The sequence below is a fragment of the Verticillium dahliae genome, genomic scaffold (genome assembly GCF_000150675.1).
Source record: "Verticillium dahliae VdLs.17 supercont1.15 genomic scaffold, whole genome shotgun sequence".
Classification (NCBI taxonomy): Eukaryota; Fungi; Ascomycota; class Sordariomycetes; order Glomerellales; family Plectosphaerellaceae; genus Verticillium; species Verticillium dahliae.
The window spans coordinates 861,014-882,934 of record NW_009276934.1 but is presented as its reverse complement, the minus strand read 5'-3'; the positions used below and the strand labels follow the sequence as shown (position 1 = coordinate 882,934).

The 21,921-nt window shown below is 55.8% G+C and overlaps 8 protein-coding genes and 1 non-coding gene across 9 annotated transcripts in view; 7 read left to right on the top strand and 2 right to left on the bottom strand.

Annotated features, from left to right (window-relative positions):
- Positions 1–1,299, top strand: part of VDAG_07166 (carnitine O-palmitoyltransferase I) — a gene marked incomplete at both ends in the record, with an annotated part of 3,357 nt that extends 2,058 nt beyond the window's left edge. The window contains 2 exons of the mRNA XM_009656071.1: positions 32–1,061; positions 1,151–1,299. Of these exons, the coding sequence (XP_009654366.1) occupies positions 32–1,061; positions 1,151–1,299 (1,179 nt within the window). The remainder of the gene's footprint in view (positions 1–31; positions 1,062–1,150) is intronic.
- A 640-nt stretch (positions 1,300–1,939) lies between these two features.
- On the bottom strand, positions 1,940–3,330 carry VDAG_07165 (uncharacterized protein; the record flags this gene model as incomplete). Its single annotated transcript, XM_009656070.1, has 2 exons — positions 1,940–2,849; positions 2,903–3,330. 2 exons carry the CDS (start codon positions 3,328–3,330, stop codon positions 1,940–1,942), a joined length of 1,338 nt encoding a protein of 445 aa, XP_009654365.1.
- Positions 3,331–5,430: 2,100 nt separating this feature from the next.
- Positions 5,431–6,810, top strand: VDAG_07164 (DNA-repair protein XRCC3; the record flags this gene model as incomplete). The annotated part of the gene is made up of 1 exon (XM_009656069.1): positions 5,431–6,810. One exon carries the CDS (start codon positions 5,431–5,433, stop codon positions 6,808–6,810), a length of 1,380 nt encoding a protein of 459 aa, XP_009654364.1.
- A 522-nt stretch (positions 6,811–7,332) lies between these two features.
- Positions 7,333–8,534, top strand: VDAG_07163 (GTP-binding protein ypt1). Its single transcript, XM_009656068.1, has 5 exons — positions 7,333–7,444; positions 7,621–7,744; positions 7,806–7,853; positions 7,932–8,159; positions 8,272–8,534. Exons 1-5 carry the CDS (start codon positions 7,434–7,436, stop codon positions 8,467–8,469), a joined length of 609 nt encoding a protein of 202 aa, XP_009654363.1. The 5' UTR covers positions 7,333–7,433; the 3' UTR covers positions 8,470–8,534.
- A 217-nt stretch (positions 8,535–8,751) lies between these two features.
- VDAG_07162 (uncharacterized protein) lies at positions 8,752–9,504 on the top strand. The gene has a single exon (XM_009656067.1). The coding sequence runs from the start codon at positions 8,761–8,763 to the stop codon at positions 9,088–9,090; it is 330 nt and encodes a 109-aa protein (XP_009654362.1). The 5' UTR covers positions 8,752–8,760; the 3' UTR covers positions 9,091–9,504.
- A 655-nt stretch (positions 9,505–10,159) lies between these two features.
- Positions 10,160–10,996, top strand: VDAG_07161 (cytidylyltransferase family protein; the record flags this gene model as incomplete). Its single annotated transcript, XM_009656066.1, has 1 exon — positions 10,160–10,996. The coding sequence occupies one exon, from the start codon at positions 10,160–10,162 to the stop codon at positions 10,994–10,996; it is 837 nt and encodes a 278-aa protein (XP_009654361.1).
- A 2,546-nt stretch (positions 10,997–13,542) lies between these two features.
- On the top strand, positions 13,543–16,197 carry VDAG_07160 (uncharacterized protein; the record flags this gene model as incomplete). Its single annotated transcript, XM_009656065.1, has 7 exons — positions 13,543–13,581; positions 13,678–13,748; positions 13,824–14,223; positions 14,313–14,871; positions 14,928–15,240; positions 15,291–15,610; positions 15,669–16,197. 7 exons carry the CDS (start codon positions 13,543–13,545, stop codon positions 15,974–15,976), a joined length of 2,010 nt encoding a protein of 669 aa, XP_009654360.1. The 3' UTR covers positions 15,977–16,197.
- Positions 16,198–17,703: 1,506 nt separating this feature from the next.
- Positions 17,704–17,775, bottom strand: VDAG_20200. Its single transcript has one exon. It is a non-coding gene; the product is annotated as a tRNA-Arg (tRNA).
- Positions 17,776–19,456: 1,681 nt separating this feature from the next.
- Positions 19,457–21,274, top strand: VDAG_07159 (cytochrome P450 52A11; the record flags this gene model as incomplete). The annotated part of the gene is made up of 3 exons (XM_009656064.1): positions 19,457–19,649; positions 19,713–21,148; positions 21,200–21,274. The coding sequence occupies 3 exons, from the start codon at positions 19,457–19,459 to the stop codon at positions 21,272–21,274; spliced, it is 1,704 nt and encodes a 567-aa protein (XP_009654359.1).
- Between the last annotated feature and the right edge of the window lie 647 nt (positions 21,275–21,921).

Below are 21,921 nucleotides of genomic sequence, written 5' to 3'. Positions count from 1 at the left end.
CCACAATGAATTCCGCACTCTTGACTTCAAGCACTACGGCAAGAACTTCATTACTTCCACCGGATTCTCCCCCGACGCGTTTGTTCAAATGGCCTTCCAGGCAGCCTACTATGGTCTCTATGGCCGTGTCGAATGCACGTATGAACCTGCGATGACCAAGACGTTCCTTCACGGCCGCACAGAAGCCATCCGCAGCGTCTCGGCCGAGTCGATCAACTTTGTTCAAACCTTCTGGGCCGACAACCCCGCCGAGCAAAAGGTTGAGGCTCTGCGCAAGGCGTGTCAGAAGCACACGGCCAACACGCGTGAGTGCGCCAAAGCCCAAGGCTGTGATCGTCACCTCTATGCTCTCTTCTGCGTCTGGCAGAAGCTTGTGGATGAGGAAATGGGGGGCGGTCTCAGCTCGAATGGCTACAACTCGTCGATCGATGGCTACTCCGAGCGCGATCCCGGTTCGGCCGTTGGTAGCCCGGGCCGCGACTCGGTGCTCTCTCAGCAAGACGCCAATGACATCTCGCCCTTCCCTGGGCGCCGCCAGCGCGGCGACAGCACCAACTCGCGCAGCCGCGACTTGAACCCCTTGCCCCTTCTCTTTGCTGATCCGGGCTGGGACAAGCTCAATAACACGATACTCTCGACTTCGAACTGCGGCAACCCCTCGCTGCGCCACTTTGGCTTTGGTCCCACGTCTGGTGACGGCTTCGGCATCGGTTACATTATCAAAGACGAGGGCATCAGCATCTGTATCTCGAGCAAGCACCGACAGACCAAGCGATTCGTGGACACTCTAGAGAGCTATCTCCTCGAAATGCGCAGGGTGCTCCGCATCACGACGCGGCGCGGCACAGGACCCAGCTCCGGCGGCGCCAAGCAGACCCGCGCACGGGAGCTCGAGGACACGGAACGGCCCAAGCCTCCCGCGACGCACAGGATGAAGTCGCGCGGCCGGATCATCACGGGCCTTGACGCGCTGAAACCCTCTTTCGCGCGGTCATCGACGGTGGGAACCATGTCGCCTACGGAGGAGAGCGTGGCCATGAGTGACGACGAGCTCGGCGGATGTAAGTTTAGCCCCCCATTCCTCAGCATGCTCTAGAGCTTTTGCCCTGGTCCTTCTCTTTCGCGATGACCATGCTGACCCTTTTCTCAGATGGGTTCTTTGACGCCGGCATGCTCCTGCAGGCGCTCAAGGCGCGGGGTGAGGGGTATGATGGCGGGGAGACGAAGCCGTCGGAGCGGGCGGCTGTGCAGGCGCGGAGGCGCGATGTTGGCAAGAAGCTTCGGCTGAGCGACTACTAGAACCTCGCTCCTGGCCAGAGAGATGTGCAGATTCTGTTCGCTGACATGGCGACGGGAACCCATGCAAGGTGGGAAAGATGCAAGATCTGGTGCTGGAGACGTGACGAGTAGAACCGGTTTGCTTCGTAGACTCGGCTTGCTTGGCTGCTAGGCGTCTGTGAAGGGAGGATGGCGTTGATAGGTTGCACACGATACCGATTACGCTGGTGCTGTCTTTTACTGGGGAGTTGAGTGAATGTCGCCCGACCATTTGATTGGGCGTGATGGTATCCCATGCTGGCAAGACAGTTTGTGCCGTGAGTTTGCAAATGCACAGGCCGCACCGACTGGCACGAGTTGCGTCGTAGGATTCCTCTCACAGTGGCAAGTTTGCCGGCCAGGGGTGCACGTCCAGCTCCGTAACCTGCTGCCCGACACGGCCAGATTACGTATTCACGGTGTAGCGGAATTCCTATTTCAAGATAATGCCAAATTCTATTTCATAACATTGATGACTTGAGCTCCAATATCAGTCCATGACGCTAAACAAACCCATATATATGTATAACTGGCAGGCGGAGGGTGAGGGAGAGAGCCCACTAAACCAACCGACATGATGCTGTATTCCCACAACTAGTACGCGGACGTGCAAGTAGGCGGGCTACGCCATCTCGTGCATCTGCCCTCGGTGGTGATCACCACCATTTGGCGCCTCGTGAATGGTGGGCTGCGTCTGCCCCTGATGGCCGTACACCGGAGCGGCCTGCTGATATGCGCCTCCGCCCTGCACGCTTCCCGGGCTCGTTGGCGCAACGGTGCTCAGCCTGTGCGCCGTGCTGCCGGACAGGCTGCTCGGGCTCGTCGTGTCCTGTCGGTCCGGCACCGCAGCGCCGGCGGGGTAGTAACCTCCTGGCGAGGTCTGCTGCTGGCCAAACAGAGCCTGCTGCTGCTGCTGCTGTTGGAAGCCGGGGGAGTAGGCATCGTTTCCGGGAGAGGGAGTCTGCTGGTAATTCTGAACATAGCCGCCGAACTTGGGGTCGTAGTACGACTGATGACTGTTCGGCGAGGGGTGCTGCGGAGGCGGCGAGCTCGGAGGGTAGGAACTCTGGGGCCCCGGAGCCTGTTGCATGACGGGCGGGGGGATGGGCTGGTTGTTGGCTTGCTCCTGCTTCTTCTTGCGGCGGAGGCAGAACCAGATGAGGAAGCCCGCGATGGCGATGGCTGCAACGCCGCCCACGACACCACCAACAATGGCACCAACGGGTGTCGAGGACCCACCGCCGCTGCTGCCGCTGCCGCCATCAGCCGTACTGCCGCCGGTGCTGCTAGGTGCTGGAGACTGTGACGATTCGTCGTCAAAGATGGGAGTTCGAGCAGATTCGGGAGGAAGCGTCACCGAGCTTTCGCCCGAGCCGGTCAGAACAAGGGGAGACCAGTCTTCTGCGTTCGATTGGCCTTGATACGTTGTAGTAGCGAGTTGTGGTGTTGAGATTTCAATCGAGTTGCAGAAATAGTCCCAGATGTTGGAGGAAAACGAAATAGTGTTGCAGTAGCGGGCTGATGACTCGGTGCTGTGGCATATGTGAGTCAAGATGAGCAGCAACACGGGTACGTTTCACCTTACCACTTGAGCGTGAAAGTGTCAACCAGACAGCCATTGTCGCAGACACTGGAGGAAGCAATAGCGTCACGGTCGTAACATGTTACTCGAGCACCGCACACATCTGAGTTGCAGCATGCTACAGCTCCGCGCAAGGTGCTGTCGGCTGTGAAGAACAAGCAATTGGCGTCGGCGCCATTGCAGGTAAAAGCAGCACCGGGTCGACCGGAAACGTAGCCGCAAGTGTTGCTGGGAGCGACCAGGACGGTTTGGCTGCTGCTGGTTTCTTGGCGCGCCTTGAGGAAGTCATATGGCGCTGGTGTCGGCCTCGGGTTGACTTGATCGAGAGGAAAGTTGAAGACAGTGGTGGCTTCGGCAACGCGGTACAGGTCGGCAGACACCTCAGAGGTGAGCACCACGGCGCTGGCCAGGTACAAAAGACTCTTGCCCATGATCGTCGAAAGACTACGGTCGTGATGTCTCGGAAATCCACGTGCTCTTACAGCGAATTCGATCTTGGCTGCACGACAAGACAGAGGCCGAGAAGGAAAGAGGAGCCTGGCGAGCGGGATCGGGGGGCGCTCGAAGCAATAAAAGAGAGCATCAACACCAAGAGCTCAGCTGCCCCATATCCAAGCCAACGCCGCCTCCGCTCAAGGTCCAGCCCCATGCATGCCGCCTCCGATGAGGAACACGGGGTCGAGCAGAAGAGAGAGAAAGGAGCCGCCGATGTATCTGCCGCTAGGTCAAGCAACACGTAGTGAGCCCTGGAGCGCAGGGACTCAGCCTTGGGCTAAGCCGATTGAGACAAAATGTGGACAGGTTGGTGAAATGCCAACAGAGTGATTGACATGGCTTCAAGCATCATGGGTGTGTCGGGGCCAATTGCAGCGAAGGCTCACAATTGTGGCTTGCAGGAGCTGAGAACAGCGCTGCACCCAACCGAACGACACAGGGCGTGACAAGGGTCGTGGGAGAACAAAAGTAGCCGAAGGAGGGAGCAGCCGGTGTCCATGGTCCATAAGCCGGGCGAACTATTGGATCCTCTTGTGTGGGTTTCGCGATGGGCGATTGGCGTTGAGACGAGAAGAGAAGCGAGAAGCGAAGAGAAAAGCGTGACTCGAGTGCCATGTTCTCCAAGGGTTCAGGGCGTACGTGTGTCCGTTGCCGGCCTTCGGTCGCTCTTGATGCGGCCTTTGTGAAGAGGAGACCGAGGACGAAAGAGGGAACAAGGTATTTCGACTGACAGGGCCACGACCAACGAGGACATGGGAGGAAGGCAAAGCGGCGTCGCGGCGTGTTCGTGCTTGGTCACCAGCGTCGTTCAACGCATGGAGACCCTTCCACTGTTGGCAAGCCATGCTCGATACGGGTAGCTGCGGCGTTTTTTGGTGGAGGCACTGGTAGAGGTAGGTGGGTGGTGCCACGGGAAGTTGCAACATTGAAGAACCCGGTAGCTTTATACCAGGCTATAATCCTTCAAAGTACCAGCGACTAGGTCGAGGAAGCCGAACTCGTCTCCTTTCCTCTTAGAGCCATCAATGGTAGAGAAATCGTGGTCGGAGTAAATGCGCGATGCTCGATGCCTGTCTGGCAGCCCTGGTCAACGCAACATCAGAGCAGAATACTCCGCTGCCACACTTCAAGAAGCCAAGAAGCTCCACTGGCTCACGAGGCCTTTGGGTCAGGGTGGGTACGAAGGAAGATCTGCGCTGGGGTAATCAAACTCGGCCGTTTGAGGAAACGAAAGGGCGGTACTAGGACGCAAATAGCAGAAGGCTCGTTGGTGCTGCCACATTGCCGTCTGTGGGAGGGCACCACCAGAGGGGAACTCGTGGGCAGAACCTCTCTGAAGAAGCCTAATTTGAGGTGCATTTGACATGATCGTCGATATTGTCGATGGCGTCTGTTGGGTTGATGTGCTGTTGACTGACAGATTGCTATCGACTGGCAGAGGTGGAGGTGGAGAAAGTCACGAAGAGCTGGGAGACGGCGGGCGCTTTGGGCGTTAGGGACCCTGACGCTTGCTCATGTTCCTGGTGGCCTGGCAGCGGCGCCAGAGCGGGACTGCTGATGTAAGCGCAGCGCTATCTGACTCTTGAAAGCGAAGCACCCCACTTCACGACATCACGACTCACGCCATCGCGTCGACAGTCACCACCTTCTCAACGCCATCACCAAGACAGCGTCGACAGCTATACACCCTCATCGCGGTCAGCAGAAGCCACCGTTCCACCACAGCTACCAATCTCCTAGGGCTGGTAGCACGATCTGGCTGAACGCCAACTGGAGATGATTCGCAGTCTGCCGTCCTCACAACGCCCTTGACTTGCCGTCCTTTGGACGCCTTGTCGGTTTCCCCTCTCAGCTCGTCGTCGACCAGTTTCCATGTTCTTTCCTGGCCAGACGAAAACCTTTCGGCGGTCATAGTACTATTTTCTGGAACATCAGCCACCAGGCTTTCAGGAACGCGAACGCTCGCCCAATCGTCATTCGCTGAACATGCTTCTGGCAGCTTCCCACACTCTCCTTCCGCACATCCACTGTGTGCCATGACAGATCTCTTTCGCGTCCTGCCGCACTTCCCCGATGGCCCGTTTGCGAACCTCATGCCGGTCCTCGAAAGGCATGGAGTGACGACCGCTGACCTACTCTCCCTGGACATTGCCGACATTGGGAAACGAACACAGCTCCCATTGTTGGACATTTCCAGGCTCTCCAATGCAGTAGTCGCTGCTCTGCACCGAGACCTGGGCGTCTCGAGGGTTCCAGCAGCGTCACCCTCACCTCTCAAGCGCACCTTGGAGGAACTGACTAATCGACCTTTGCTTATTAGCACGCTCGACGACGACCTGGATAGGGCTTTGGGCGGTGGCATTCCCACAGGCTACGTGACGGAAATCGCGGGCGAGAGCGGCGTTGGCAAAACCCAGTTCCTTTTGTCTCTTATGCTCGCGGTTCAGCTTCCTTCACCCCATGGCCTGGGCCGACGTGCTCTCTACATCTCCACCGAAGCACCCCTATCCACCACTAGACTCAGGCAGATCCTAGCATCCAATTCTCTGCTTTCGGATCTTTCCGAAGAGGAGCGCCCCACGACAGATGCCATCATCGTGGGCAGTGTCGCTGACCTCGAGTCGCAGGAGCACATACTCCGCTTCCAGGTTCCCGTCGAAGTCGAACGCAGCAACATCGGCCTTCTTGTTCTGGACTCCGTCGCCGCGAATTACCGCGCTGAATTTGAACGTGGCGTGACTAAGAATCACGGATCCAACATGGGAGCCCGTTCCAACGAGCTCATAAGGCTGGGGGCTCTCTTACGAGATCTGGCCCAAAAGTACAACCTTGCTGTTGTTGTGGCTAACCAGGTCGGCGACCGCTTCTCGAGTCCGCTTGTCCCTAGATCATCCCGCATGGCACCACCCCACAGCAGTTATCTGGGCAGAATGACGCAGGAGAGCCCCCTGGCTTCGAGAAGCAAAGGCCGGCCGCCAGCCGCACCCGAAATGCTTGAGCCGCCGTCCTCGATGGCTGAAGCCTTCCGGTCCAGCATGCCTGAGCCACCAAGGCTTGATGACTCGGGGCCTCTGGCATTGCCTGCTCTTGAGTTCGACCACCAGCAGAGATGGTTTACCGGATGGGGCGATGATCCTCTAGCCGACTATAGCCTGAAGACACCGAGTCTGGGGTTGGTGTGGTCGACGCAGATTGCCTGTCGCATAGCCTTATTCAAGCGTGCTGTTTATGGAATGCAGGAGTATGCTGGCGACGAAGAGCATGGGAGCCTGCCATCATCGACAAGTTGGCGGCGCTGGATGAAGGTTGTCTTTGCGCCGCATGTGCAGGCGACTGGGCAGGGGCTGGATGGAGCAGTCGAGTACAGAGTTGCCATGAGAGGGTTGCAGGCTGTGAAGGGAAAAGATGCTGCTTGAATACTACTGGATGGCAAACCTGGAACACTGGAAACTCAATTGCGAAGCAGAGTCATTCAGATATGTTCATTCATGAACTTGTTCAACGTCGTGCATGAGGTAGACACAGTCATCCATAGTCCTTCTTCAGTGACTGCCAGTGATGCAATGCTCGCATCAGACACAGCCAACAAAGGCAAACCCATGAGGCGTCGAGTCAGCAACGTGCCATGTGCCATGTGCTCATCAGATCGGCCAGGGCCGAAACAAGGCGATAAACTGTACAGATAAGAGAGTACGTACCGAGAGACGCCCCCAGCACCATCACGTGTTTCGAGTCGAACAGCGCTAGCGTCCCACCACGGCTGTCGATTGGTCCCCTGACCGTTTGTCTCTTGGGGGGGTTCTGGCAGTGAACCAGTGAACGGCTGTGCTTGACGTAGCAGCCTGTCTGCCAACCTAAACCTGACTGCCTTTCGCCTTTGCCTTTCCGACGCTGGCTCACTTGACCTCTACCACGACACCTCATCACGACGGCCTTTTAATCCATCGCCCCTCCCCCAAGACGACCGACTTTGCGTTCTCTGCGCACCCATACAACAATCACACCACGACGATAGTTTCCAGTCTTTCCGACCGCCATCATGAACCCCGAGTGGTACGTGGCCCCCCCCCTTTGCGTTTGCGATGGGCCTGCCAGCCCACTTCGAAGAAAGCGCCAAGCTGACCATTTGTCTACAGAGTTTCCATCCTTCCCTCAAACCGCCGACCGAAACAAATGGATCGACTGTCCGCAAAACGACGCGACTCTCTCGACTAATGCGATACTAGATACGATTACCTCTTCAAGCTCCTCCTCATCGGTGACTCCGGTGTTGGAAAGTCTTGCCTGCTGCTCCGTTTCGCCGACGACACCTACACCGAGTCTTACATCTCTACCATTGGTGTCGACTTCGTACGATGCTTTGCCCTCCCATATAACGACATGAAAAGACCATCGCTGACGTTGGGCGCAGAAAATCCGCACGATAGAGCTTGACGGAAAGACGGTGAAGCTGCAGATTGTGAGTTTGGCCCGAACCATTACCTGACCTTGATCAGTCGACTGCTCGATGTGATGGACTTGCTGACGTGCCGTAAAGTGGGATACCGCCGGCCAGGAGCGCTTCCGAACCATCACTTCGTCTTACTACCGTGGCGCCCACGGCATCTGCGTCGTGTACGATGTCACCGACATGGACTCGTTCAACAACGTCAAGCAGTGGCTGCAGGAGATCGACCGCTACGCCACTGAGGGTGTTAACAAGCTGCTTGTTGGCAATAAGAGCGATATGGCCGATAAGAAGGTCGTCGAGTACACCGTTGCCAAGGTATGGAGTCTCCTCCACCGGTTGCATGTGACATCAAGTCGTTGCGCAGATCCATTGCGTTGTGTCAGCTCGGTTTTCAGATGTGGACTTGGTGCTGACATACTTCTTCCAGGAATTTGCCGACAGCCTCGGCATTCCCTTCCTCGAGACTTCGGCCAAGAACGCGAGCAACGTCGAGCAGGCGTTCCTCACCATGGCGCGCCAGATCAAGGAGCGCATGGGCACCACAACCGCCAACAACGAGAAGCGCAGCGTCCAGGTCGGCCCCGGCCAGAACGTCTCTTCCTCGCCGAGCGGCGGATGCTGCTAAACGGCTCACTTGATGGCTTTCCCTGAAGTCGCCCCATTTTCTTTAACTCCTCCCCGAATTCCTTTAATTGGCATGGAAGCGGAAGGTCTTCTCTTCTCCCCATCGGTGGGCAGAAGGGAGGATCATACAGCCGAGCAAGGACGAGACGGAGACCAACTGGGGATAGAGAGGCAGACTCTCAAGAGGTATTGTGGGAATTGGTTTGGGATCTGGCACCGGGCTGCGTCGTTCGCTTTTTTCTTGCCATGCTGCTGCGCTCCTGCTTTTCCGTGTCTTTTCTGTCGCGCATAGATGAATCATGTTCACTTGGATCCGCCCCGTCAGCTGGGCCGTTGTTTCGTTCTCGTTATGGGGAGAGTTTTGCATCGTGACGACCGGGCCATGTCAACGACGAGGCGGTTAGAGGTTGTCGGCGTGCTGCGCCGGCCAAAAGGACCCCTTGCTCCTAGTCATCCCCTTGGCTGCGAACGTGAGCGCTTCGCTGCTCTTATAGCAACGGTCCGGCGGCGGGTTCACGGGATCAGCAATGCAGGGCATGGGTTTTCTAACTCTCCAGCCGCTCCTGATTCTCTTTCTGACACTTGCTTTGCGATTTTTGTGCTTGCTGTGTATTGGGAGTAGGTCACTTAATGTGGAGAACGATATTTGGTCGCTGATGAGAGACCTTATGTGTGACCTCGCTTGCCTTGGTTTGATCACGATCAGCGGTTTAAGCTGAAGGATATGGGTCTTTTTGAGTGTCGTCGGTAAGTAGCGCCTGTTAGAGAAGACTTTTGCGCATCTTCTAGTACTTGGTCACATCTCGTAGAGAGTTGTTCAACTCAAAGACAGGCAGCCCACGAGAACCCCTCGGTCCCGCGGGCAGTCGTCTAGAGCGGTTTCTTTCTAGTCAGGAAACCACCAGGCTGGTCGGAATTATTTCTTAGGCAAGCTTGACGGAGCAATGCTGCAGTGCAACAGGAAACAATGAATCCCTTTGGTTGAGGACAGATCTGACAGGTCGAGGGTCCGTCAGAGGGGTCTCGGATGCCAGCGCATTGAAGGCGTGATACCGATACTCTTCGCTCGTGAGGAGGCTATGAATGGCTTGGCAACTGTTGTTGTAATACCTGGGGAGTTGAAACAAGAAATCGAATCCCTATGTCTTACTACCCTGCCTATTACGTCTTTCACATTTGCCTGCCCCGAGTAGTCATTGCTCGCACAGACCGCAGCATCGGTAACTCGCCGATCTGAAAGTCGAAGCTGAACTATAAACAGTCGTGAATGAGCTATGGGACCACATCTGGAAGCTCACTTATGGTGTACATTGGTTGCCTGAACCCCACCATCGTTGCATTTCGATCTTTCAATCAACAGAACGACTGCTGAGTCTGTAAATACGGATGGCCAGGAAAACAGAGGTGATCCGTTTCATGATGTAGAGCAGTATTGGTATTGTCTCACATCTTCCTCTCTAAACTGAAAACACCATTAATGCGAAATCATGGGCCAGTCTTCGTCGTGTCAGAGCTCCCATGCGACCCGACTTCGGTTCCAGCAAGAGCGTAGATGATCTGGGTCTCACAAGCCAATTGACTGCACAATGTGGGGCCAAACGCACCTCCCACCATGGACCCAGCATAGACAGTTTCACTGACCACGACATCAGCCATCATTCAACACAGCACCAGTCTCAGTACAAATCACCATGTCTGGCCCTTCGCGTCAGCAGCTTCTGAAAATATTTAAAGCTCAGCTCACGGCCTTTCAGCAGAGTCGCGATGCCTTCACCGTCTTCTCCAAGATAACCCCGCCCTCCTCTCCATCCACACCACCAAAGACACTCATCGTCCTCGACTCGTCCTTCAACCCGCCAACGGTAGCACACCTGCGCATGGCCGCCTCGGCCATACGCGCTGCCTCTCACGCCATCGCAGATACCCGCGTGCTGCTCCTCCTCGCGGTGAACAATGCCGACAAGGCGCCCCAGCCCGTCGCCTTCCCCACGCGCATGGCGCTGATGCAGCACTTTGCGCTCGACCTCACGGACGCCATCGAGGGCGACGGCGTCGCGGTCGACCTTGGTCTCACGACGCTGCCGTACTTTCCAGACAAGAGCGCGGCCATTGCGGACGAGGGCCGGTACGGGGACGCCGACCAGGTGTTCCTGGCGGGCTACGACACGCTCGTGCGGATCTTTGACCCGAAATACTATCCTGGCGGCATGGCCCAGGCGCTCGGGCCGTTCCTGGACAGAGCAAAGGTGCGCATCACGATGCGGGTCGGCGGCGATTGGGGTGGAAAGGGGGAGCAGGAGGGTTATCTCGCAGGTCTGAGGGACGGGGGGTTCGAGCAGGCGGGCGGGCGGCGAGAGTGGGCCGAGCGAGTTGAGCTGGTGGATGGCGACGAAGAGGTTGTCAGCAGCACCAGGGTGAGGCAGGCGCTGAAGGGGCGTGAGGCTGCAGATGAGAAGGTGGTGGACAAGTTCATCACGCCAGCCGTCAGAGAATGGGTTCTCGAAGAGAAACTGTATCAGGACGAATGACATGGTGCATCATGGGAGCAGTGTTCACAACGAGGTTTCAAGAAAACCATGCGTGTAGAGCAGGCTGGAACAAAGCGTGAGCAACATGCTGAGTTTCTCTGATCAGGTGTATAGGCGTCAAGGTAGGAAGGTAGTCGAAGACTGAAGCAGCGTACTCCTTCTCGACACTGCGAATCAACCACCACAAACTATGAAAATAAACCGCAAGAATACACCACAAGCTTGATTTCGCCCCTGAATCCAGGTGAACCCGGATCTTAGCCCCATACATGGCCGAAAAAATCTTTGCAGGATGAAAATACTTCTTCCGAGTCGTTGCAGACAAGAAATTTCACGATTTGAGATAAGATAGGGACCAGCACGTACCATGTTGCACCTGCCACCCAATTCTGCAGCACGATTTTGCGTTGCCCACCATTCATTGGCCAGAAGCGTGCGCTGATTCTGCCAGTTCTGCCCCACCAGACCGCCGTCAGACCTCTATATAATGTGACGGCCCAGCGCTGCCTTTTACCTTCTTCTTCTTTTTTCCTCATGTCGACAATACTTCAGTAAGCCACCCCCCTACTAGGAGCACCACCAGCGCCCGCACACGGTTACCTCGCAAGACAGCCGCTAATCCCTTCCTCAGGAGAATCATTTCTATAGTATTCGACCTACTCTGGGTTCTCCAAAAGAGCCACAGATCCCACCCTGGTTGATGATTGATATCCTCGACACCCTAGAGTGAATGGCTCTGGTTGCCCTCGCACTGCCTGCAAAGGTGGCGGCTCTTGCCCTTCTCGGGTGAGCTGTATAAGAGGGCGTTTTATGATCTCGTCCCTGCTTCGCGGTCTTGCCCTTGGGCGCGCGGGCGGGGTGGGTGTTGACGGACGTCTGACAGGCGTGTTCTTTTCTATCTTTTCATTACCACTGGGCTCGTCCCGGTTGTGAAGAAGAGATTTTTCCGTTCAATTGTGACCACAATCAATACACGTGTTTAATGTCAGTGATCTCACTCTGCCTGTCAGGCGGGACACGAAGTACGCAAGTTTTCTCGCCCTGAAATCCAAAGGCGGAGTGATATAATCGACAAAAAGAAGATTCAACTGGTTTTCAAGGAACCATGCTTATCAGACTTTGCAGCTTATCATCCTCTGTGTTCGGTTGCCATGGCTCCGCTCAGACTCCGTCGTAAAGCTCTGCCTCCGCACTTTGCACCCTCACGAACCTGCCTCCAAAATGGACGCAAACGAGGGCCAGACATATATGTTTATGTCGCTTCAGCATAACACACTCCTTCACTGCGGTTGGATCTCTCGAATCGGACGATTGTGGAAGCACATGTCTCCCTTGCAATCACCGTGTCCAGCCCAAGATGAAAGCTTCGTCAGGACAAGCTCCCCAAGTCCAACTTCGTCGAACAATCTCGGAGGTTCCCCGACCTGCGCTACCACAAGCGCCGCAACCCCCCTTGCTATCCCCGTTGCTGACGTTCCAGCTTGATGTGACTGGCTCCCCCAAGCATCATGGTGGCCCTCAATGTTACCTTTAGCCCAGGCTACCCCAGGCTCCCCGCAGCAAGGACGGTCTGAAAGCATGAGCTCCGCTGGCTCCCTCGCCAACCATGCAACCCAGCGAAGGAACGTTTTGCGGCTCCAGAGCTAGTAGCTCGGTTTACGAGCATTGAGCTCAACTCAGCCGAGGGTCTGGATCGACCTACGAGGAGAACATGGTAGAGAAAAAGGGGCACGGCTCAGGGCCGGTCGATGGCGGAGTTGCCGAGTCCGTTATTTCCCGCTCGGTCCGTGAGGGGACGGAGCGGTAGCCGGGCGGTGACCCCCACTCTACTCGAGTGACCCGGATGCTTGATCCTCGTAAGGCAAACGGCGGGAACGACGAGAGCTCAAAGGAAGGTCAGACTGGAGCTGTGATTGGCGAGGAAAAGTAGAGGATTGATAAGGGCCAATGCTGATGATACCCTCAACGGGAATGTGCAGCGAGGGGTTGTTCAGTGCACGGAACGGTGCTACGGAGGGCTATTATTGTGGATAGGGGCACACTAAGTCGAGCATGTGCCACATCGATCTGCGACCTTGAAAGTAGAACAAAACGCAGGCCGGTGACGTCTTGATGTCATGTCTGAGGTGATCGTCACGGAGCCTAACCGCCAGGGACAGCTGTAAAACGACAAACATCGACATCAGCAGGGCAGGCGCCACTGGCGAGCGAGTCGCGCTACAACAAAGGCAGGCATGCCCCTCGTGTCGTGGAAGGCACAGTGCGACCAGCGCCTGCTCCCCCTCATGTAGCGGGTCTGTCCGGGGGGGACTAGTGCGGGGCTTGGGGCGCTGTGGTGGTGCCTTTTGGGGTTCGTCACTTCCTAATTCCTCATCACTCACGACAGCCACTGTCCAGATCAAGATTTGGATCTTGCTGTTCTTTCTCAACGGCAACCCCCCCCGCGCACCGCGTTTGCGACCATCGTCTTTTATCCACCAAGACCATCATCGCCATCTCTTCCATTGAATGAGGACTCTTAAGAAAAGCGCCTTCTCGTGTGAACCATGCCGTCGACGCAAGGTCCGTCACCTCTTGTCCTTGCCGTCCCTTGCCCGGACAAACCGCCCCCGCTTCTCGGCCAACCTCCGGACCTGAGAGAAATCGAGAGAACTTGTGCAGTGAACTGACCATCACCACAGGTCAAGTGTGGCGGCGAGCAGCCAACATGCAACAGATGCGCCGCCCGCCTTGAAGATTGTGTTTACAAGCTGTGAGAGACAAGCAACGCTGCCATCGACGCAAAGACAGGCATCAGCGGCATTGAGACCACTGACCGTCGCATTAGAAACCCAACACTGTCATACACTGCCCGCCTGGAGCAGCGCATCAAGGAGCTCGAGTCTCAACTCGCCCTCGCACGCGCCGACCTCCCAGCGCCCACGGAGCAGCGTTTCCAGACATCTTCGCCTCCCAACACCTCGCGCAGCCATTCCGTGACGCCGGACCCTCTCGGCCTGGAGCCCGGCTATGAGGACTTTGTCAGCGAGAGCTTCAAGGGCTTGACCGTTGACGAAAAGGGAGGCATTACCTACCACGGTACCACTAGCTTTTTTCAACTTCCCGATGATCGCCCACCCGGCTTCCGAGGCCTGTCCTCGTCGTTGAACCAGGTGACCAAGCGCCGGGAGCGCCTCGTCGCCAATGCCTGGCAGCAGCGTGCGCTGGAGAACCTGTCTGATATTCCCGTGAGTTTGACCTGCAACGCGTTCCTGTCTACCCCTTGATTTGTGCTCGCCGCGAGGCTTCTTCCTGCCATGCCGCTGACACCCTGCAGGAACCATTTCAATATCTCCTTAACGTTCATTGGTGCTGGATTCAGCCGCTCTTCAACTTCATCTACCGGCCCGCGTTCACACGCGATCTGCAGACACTCGGCCCGTACTACTCTCATACCTTGATGAATGCTGTCCTATCGCACTCTATCCGCTGGGGCCGAAGCGATCCCGCGACTAAGAAGATTCTCGACGAATCATACGAGGGGGGTGCCATCTTCGGAAAACATGCTCGAAGTATGCTGTTCGACGAGTTGAGTCAGGGTCAATACTCCATCCCGACCGTTCAGACGTTGCTTCTCCTCAGTGCCCAAGAATGTAGTGTGGGCAACAGCGCACAGGCTTGGATCTACAGTGGTCTAGCCTTCCGCATTATTGATCACCTTGGTATCTGCGTTGACGGCCAGCGATATCCTGGTTCTGTGCAACTGAGTGAGGAAGATGTCGAGATTCGCCATCGCGTATTCTGGAGCTGTTACTTCTGGGACAAGATGATCAGTCTGTATCTCGGCCGCTCGCCTTCCCTCCAACAGTCTTCAGTGTCACCACCCCAGATCATGCGTGAGTTTATTTGTTACGAGGACGACCTGTGCTACCATACTGATTGCTCTTGTTAGTTGACGATTCGTCCGAAACTGAGACTTGGTCGCCGTTTGGCATGGTCCCCGAGGGAGGGTGGAAATACCCACCCTCGCCAGCCCACTCAATCACATGTTTTATGAATGTGTGCCAGCTGTCGCAGATCTTCAACGAGATCCTCGTCCACATGTATGATCCTGTACGGCCCAATAGTCAGGCAGAGATGCAGGAGTGTCTGGTCGATCAGGAGATTGCTCTGCAGGACTGGTGGGAAGAGTTGCCTTTGCATCTGAAGATCAACACAACATCACTGCCATCCCTGGCTCCTCCGTCGCACATTATCAGCTTGAAGTGAGTTGCTTGCCATGCGTGAGTTTACGAGTGCGTCTAACAATATCCAGCACGTTGTATCACACGTTCAAGATTCTACTCTACCGGCCCATGCTGTCACAAAGAAACAGTGTTGCGGCAGATGACCTCGAGCCTATCCAGAACTATCTCGTCGAGTGTGTCACGTCCGCGACGTCTATCCTATCAATCTTCGACCTCTTTTGCAGGTCATTCGGCATTGACCAGTGCGTCCTGTCGATATCCTACAGTGTCTACATCGCCGCTTCTATATTCCTCCTCCAGGTCCAGTCGAATGTCGACGATGCGCAGGCGCTGCGCCGACTTGAGTACTGTGTCCGTAGTCTGAGCCAAGTCAAGCGGATCAACCCAGGTATGTGCCTTCTAGACTCTCTCCTCATGAGGACCGTAAGACTAACAGTGCACCTTAGTTATTGGAAGCGCTCTTACCCTCATCACGAAAGAACTTGTCAGTCTTGGTATCGACGTCGACGCACTTGGTTTGACCAATGCACCCATGACTCCTCCAATGTCGAGCTTTGGGATTCCGTCAGCATTGTTTGGAGAGGTGCCACTTGGCCCCATGTCCGACACCCGGACTGCGCAAATTCCTAACCCGCCCCATCTGCCTTTTCTCGAGACTTTCGGCGCGGAAGGGTTCCACGTGAACCCCGACGTCTTCCAGACCATGTCGTCTCTTGAACCCCTGAGCGTCCGGATGGGCGCCATCCACGAATGATGCGCCTTGTCCCCAGTTACGCTTTTCCTATACTTGTCAAAGTGGCTTGATTTTCACCCTTACTTTGTTGATGTTTTATGCAGATGACCTGGTCATTCACAGAAACCGGCACACTACTTCAGAGCTGTCTTTACCGTTGAGATTTGCCCCCGGACATTCATTCCTCTTACAGAACCCCCAAGGGTAGACAAGAAATCAAATAACATCTGTTGCAATTCCGTTTGATAATGCATGCATCCCGGTAACCTTGCTTCCTGTGACATCTGTCTCTGCCTCTGATGTGCCGCGCCTATGTGGTGTCGTCCTTTGCTACTCGTGGACGTGAAAACGGGAATTTCGGAGATGTAGACTACTCCAGGTTCAAGTAGCTCAGTCATCAGAACCATGGATTTTGTTGTGGAAAAGGAGAAATGCGGGAGTGGCAAGAAACGACGCGATGGATTATAGGCACATTTATATACACGCCGTCCTGCGTAAAAGTCTCTTCGTATGAGCGAGTAAACAAATGTCCACGGGCACGATCCGGCCGGCGGATGCATCGGATAGAGTCCGGCCCTGCAGGCCCTCCTGGCCCTCCTGCGCCGCGTTGGGAAGGAACTTGGCTGCTCTTCCGTGATTTCCGACAGCCTCTCAGATCGCTTCAGTCGGTTTCATTGGAGCACGCGAACGAGGTACAAGAGGCTGAGCCGGAGTGCTAAGAGGCTCGGGCGATTGCCGCCAACCCGGAGAGCCTCTTTGCGTGCTTTGGAAATGAAGTTGATCTTGCAAACTTTGAAAACCTATGGTGTCTATGAGATGAATGGGCTCGGAAGTTGCCCGAAAGGCCGCGTGTTTTTTTCTATGTAAGCTGGGAGAGGCTTCAGATGAAAGGTCCATGTAATTTGAGTAGGGAAGACTACAGCGTGTAATCATGAACAGGTTTAACACCAGCTTCTTGAGAAGAGGAAGATTATTACAGAGGAAGATTCATAGCAGAGGGAAGAGATTATATGCGGTACCTTTGTTGCGCTTTTGGCCAGTCTGCTCAGTAGGAATGCCCACCAGAAAGCACGTCTCCAGTGTTTTACTATCCCGTCGTGACCGAATGCACGTTGAGCGTGAACGTCCGTTCCAGCGGCGAACTTTTAGTACTAGCCAGAGATGTGGACAGCAACAATAGACCGCAGGGCTTCTGGAGCATCACAGATACACATTAACGTGATGGAGACTGCCGCACAATATCGGTTGTTGCGTACTTTGGCTCCGGCCAGCATGGAAATGTCGTCGTTGGCGAAGGCCGCATACTTGCGATCCCTCATGGCCCCCACGTAAGGCTCGGGCCAAGAGTTGGAGACACCGTGTGCCGCACAGCTTTCGGTCAAGTTCCGACTGCTCAAGGTGAAGAACTTGGCACGAGGGTATAGTTCACCTGACCATTAGGTATCGACCTGAGCTACTTGGCACCGACGGTGGACAGTGGGTACCCAGTGCTCTGATGGAGCAGTCTGTTCCGTGGTTTAGCCACGTCAAGAGTAATGAATACCTGTTTGAGAGGGCTTCTGGAAAAAAAGAAACATGAATAAGGATAAGAAAATGATAAGGAGAAAAAAAGCAACTCCTTAGCATAGGTACGCCGAATTGTATCGCTTTTGGACTCATGGGGTCGCAGTCGACAATCACCAAGCACCAAGCATCACATCACACATCCACGCGTGCAAAAGAATTAGCACTCGTGAGAGTGCTTGTGTTGACCACAGCAGGGCTCGAACCTGCAATCTCCTGATTCGTAGTCAGACGCCTTGCCATTGGGCCATGCGGCCGTTGTTGAGAAGCAATTAGTTCCATCTGACCATGTCGCTCGATTCTGATGCTGGTGGGCATCTAGCGTGCCCTAGACTGGTGAGCACCCCACCAAGGCCAGCATGAACATGTTAGCCTCCCCATGACGAGTATGTCCCCAGGTCCTATTTCTTCAGGCAATATTTCTTCAGTCCGTCATGAGCTGGGGCTCTAGTATCTCACAGGATATGATGATGAAGAGCTCGTGCAGACCGGAAACGGCTTCAGGTGGTATCTTGAAGGCAGTCCGCGTCAGCCATAAATCGACCACAACGTGTTCTCTGTGGCGGTGCCCATGGGCGATCCGATGTCCTTGTACTCGTGAGACTTGTAGGCTCAATGGCGAGTTTGCACGTGTCGGAGATATTGACGAGCAAGGGAGCGGGGTATCCTCGCCGTCCAAGTCTCATGGAATGAGGAGACAAGGTCGACGAAATGCTCGTCGGTAGCGAGAGAAGAGAGACTTCTGGCCCATCGACGCCGGAGGGTGATTCCCGCCATCAGGTTTAAGAACAGAGTGCCGAGAAGACCGAGAAGGGTGTACAGAATGCAACGTGGTTGACGAGCTTTGCGTAGTTGCGTCGGGCCTTTGGGTCCTGTGGTCAGGACGATGCGGCGTCGACACTAGCTGCCCGGTCGTCGCTTGAGCTTGTGCGGGCTCCGCCCTTCTGTGTTGGTAACATGGCTATTTGACTGACTGGCATCCTAGGACAGCAGGCAGGCAAGAGGAAGGTTGAGGTCCTTCATGGCCATGTTTTGGATGAAAGTGATGAGAAGGAGTCAACGCTGGCTTTCGCTGGACACGGTTGTTGTTTTCATGGCGAGGACGATGAGGTGAACGAGCGCAGAGCGGAGGTTGGATACAGAACTGCGGTGAAGGCTCGCGATGTCAGGCGATCATTGATGCATATGCCTTGACAGCGGATCGTCAAGCCACGGCAGCAAGAGCGATGGAGGTGATCGCTACTGCTTAGTCAATTCGTCACGCCCTGAACGAGGCCCAATCAAGGTCCCAACAATCAAATACACCCCCCACAGGGCGCTGAACGAGCCTGAAACACCTGGTGGCTGGGGCTCGCCCTCTGGGTCCTTGCCCTGGGCATCGGTCCTTGCCCTGGGCGTCGGTCCTTGCCCTGGAGCATCAACAGAGGAAGTGAAGCTATTGACACGGACCCTCTGCCATCCGTCTCGGTACGCCTGGTTACCGATGCACCAAGCTCAGCCTCGCCGCCCTCGATAGGTAAAAAGAGAGAACAAACATCTTCCCCTCCAGTGACAAGGGTGGTGCCACGGGGACTCGGATCGCCCGTAACGCCCGCCACCAGCTACCTTCCAGCAACCCCCCTCCACAGAGCCCCTGGTTTCAAGGCTCACCCTGGACTCGGCCACATAGCTCATGGCAGCTATCATCATCCATCGACAACCTCCTCTGCCATCTCACGAGGTATCATCAGCCAGTGCTATCAATTTACTGGGGTTGATCGATCAGGAACGCGTCGGTCTCGTCTTCAGTATCACGTCTGCTTCGCCTTGTCAATGACATAACCAGCAAGTCGGTGACGCTCCACTTGGCAATCGGGCACTGTCCACCATCATCGCCAACACCTCATCCTCACGTACCATCTTCATACCATAGCGAACGACCACAGCTTCCTCGCTGTCATGTTCACAAACCTATGGCTGCTGGGCGGCCTCGGCGTCCTTGCCCTCACCGTCTACCTCTACCAAGCTCTGGTTTACCGCAGGTTACGGCAATTCGCCCACCTTCCTCAGATCAAACCCTCTGTCGTATGGGGTCATTTGGCTGTCCTAGGCGAGCACTTCAAATCAGACGGTTCAGGAACCACAGATATGGGTAGGCGTCTCCCACCTTTCCCCGTTCGCCCTCTGCCCTTTGCCCGATGCTGACCTTGGCCAGACAAAATCTTTGGGCGCATGATTGAATCCATCGGAAACCCCGAGGTCATGTTGCTCGATATCCGCCCCTTCAACCACCCGATACTTTTCATACGCACGCACGAGGTCGCTGAGCAGGTCTCCAAGCAGACCAAGGCCTTTCCCTACAGCTTCGGAAAGCCCACGACCATGGACTTCCTCGAACCTCTCATCGGACCCAGCGCCATTATCCGCATCACAGGCTCTCGCTGGAAGGACTTACGTCGCCGCTTCAACCCGGGCTTCGCCCCGCAGCATCTCATGTCCCTGTTGCCCCTCATCACGGAAAAGACGGAGCCCTTACTCGCAAGCCTCGACCGTCTCGTCGCCTCTGGCGAATCCTTCACACTCGAGCCCCTGCTGACTGGCCTCACCTTTGACATTATTGGTGCCGTGACCATGGGCATCGATTTCAATGCTCAGCTGCCCGACGACAAGCAAAGCGAGTTCATCAGGATGTACCGCGAGCTTCTCTTCACCTACAAGGGCGATGATGGCGGCACGCCTGCCTTTGCCCAGCCTCTCAAGCGCTGGAGACGGCGTCGCATGGCGAAGCGCGTTGATGCCCACCTCTCCCAGTTCGTCCGGGACAAGTACAACGAGCTCAAGCGCGAGGGCAGGAAGAGCCGCACCGTTCTGGCCCTCAGTCTCCAAGACGAGGATCATGTCAGCGATGCCATGATCAGCGAGACCATCGACCAGTTGAAGTCCTTCATGTTCGCCGGCCACGACACGACGAGCATCCTGCTGCAATGGGCGCTGTATGAACTCTCCCGTACGCCCCGCGCCCTCAAGACTCTGCGCGCCGAGCTCGCAGACCTGTTTGGCTCAGACGCCACGCCCGAGACCGTGCGCGCCGCCTTTGAGGCTCGTGGCGACGACATCATGCCCAAAATGACCTACACCTCCGCTGTCATCAAGGAGGCTTTGCGCCTGTACCCGCCTGCCGGTACTGCTCGCTGGTGTCCTCCCGGCTCCAATTTCCATCTCAAGCTCGCCGACGGCTCCAGTCACTGTGTCGACGGCACCATCCTGTACAACTGCCATACGCTCATCCAACGCGACGAGGCCGTCTATGGCCCCACCGTTAATGACTTTGTCCCCGAGCGCTGGCTCGGAAACACCAGCACCTCCGTGTCTAACGACGACGAAGAAGACACCAACGACGCCGAGAAGGCGACTATCGGCAAGGCTAGCGAGAGCGATATACCCGTGTCAGCGTGGCGGCCCTTTGAGAGGGGTCCGCGCAACTGCATCGGCCAGGAACTGGCGAACATCGAGGCTAGGATCATTCTCGCCACCGTCGTAGTCAAGTATGATTTCGTCAAGGTCAGCATGGCAGAGGCGAAGCTCGGCCAAGATGGAAAGCCTTTGTTGGACGACAAGGGGCAGCATGTCTCTGACACGCAGCTGTTCAGTGTAAGTTCTTGTAAAAGCAATCGCTCAAGATATACCGCTGACAAGGGACAGGATCGCCAGATCACGGCGAGGCCGAACGACGGGATAGAGGTCCGGGTGAAGTTGAGAGAGGGATTACGGCCTTGAGCATTGTCTTGCATAAGGGACGAAGAACACATCGATTTGCGACCGAACCTGACCTTATCCACGGGCTGGCATCTCAATCTGCAGGAGCGGCTGGCGGTTGAGCGTATGGAATACCCCTGGCGATCTAGATTGCTGCCGTCTGGCACAATGCCTCGCAGCCACGGATCGCGTCGGCTCAATTGGCCGATTACCGATTGGGTCCGCGAGACCAGAGAATATGCCATGGGAATCTGACCAAGTTACACTCCGAAGAAGGGCAAGACACCGCAACCAAGACACATGGAGGAGAATACCCCTTCAAGACATATGTCGGCCACTGAGCCAAACGAAATTCACTTCGTAACTTTGTTCACTCCCATAAATCACCAGCGATCTTTCCGTCGAATTGTTTCACCCTTATCGCGCCATATAGAGGGAGTACACGAGCACGAGTGGGTGCCCTCCTGTCGTGCGATCCTTGTTTCCTCTTCTTGAACTGCACCGTACCAGGCTCACAAACTCTCCACCTCTGCAGATCCAGTGGCATTGCTCAACGGTGATGATGCGGGGACCGGGGTCTGGGCCAAGCCGTCAACGGCGCGGCCACCTGCTGCTTTGGGCTTACATCGACCTCTTAGCTCTGCGACGCGCTGCAACCCACGCCGCGG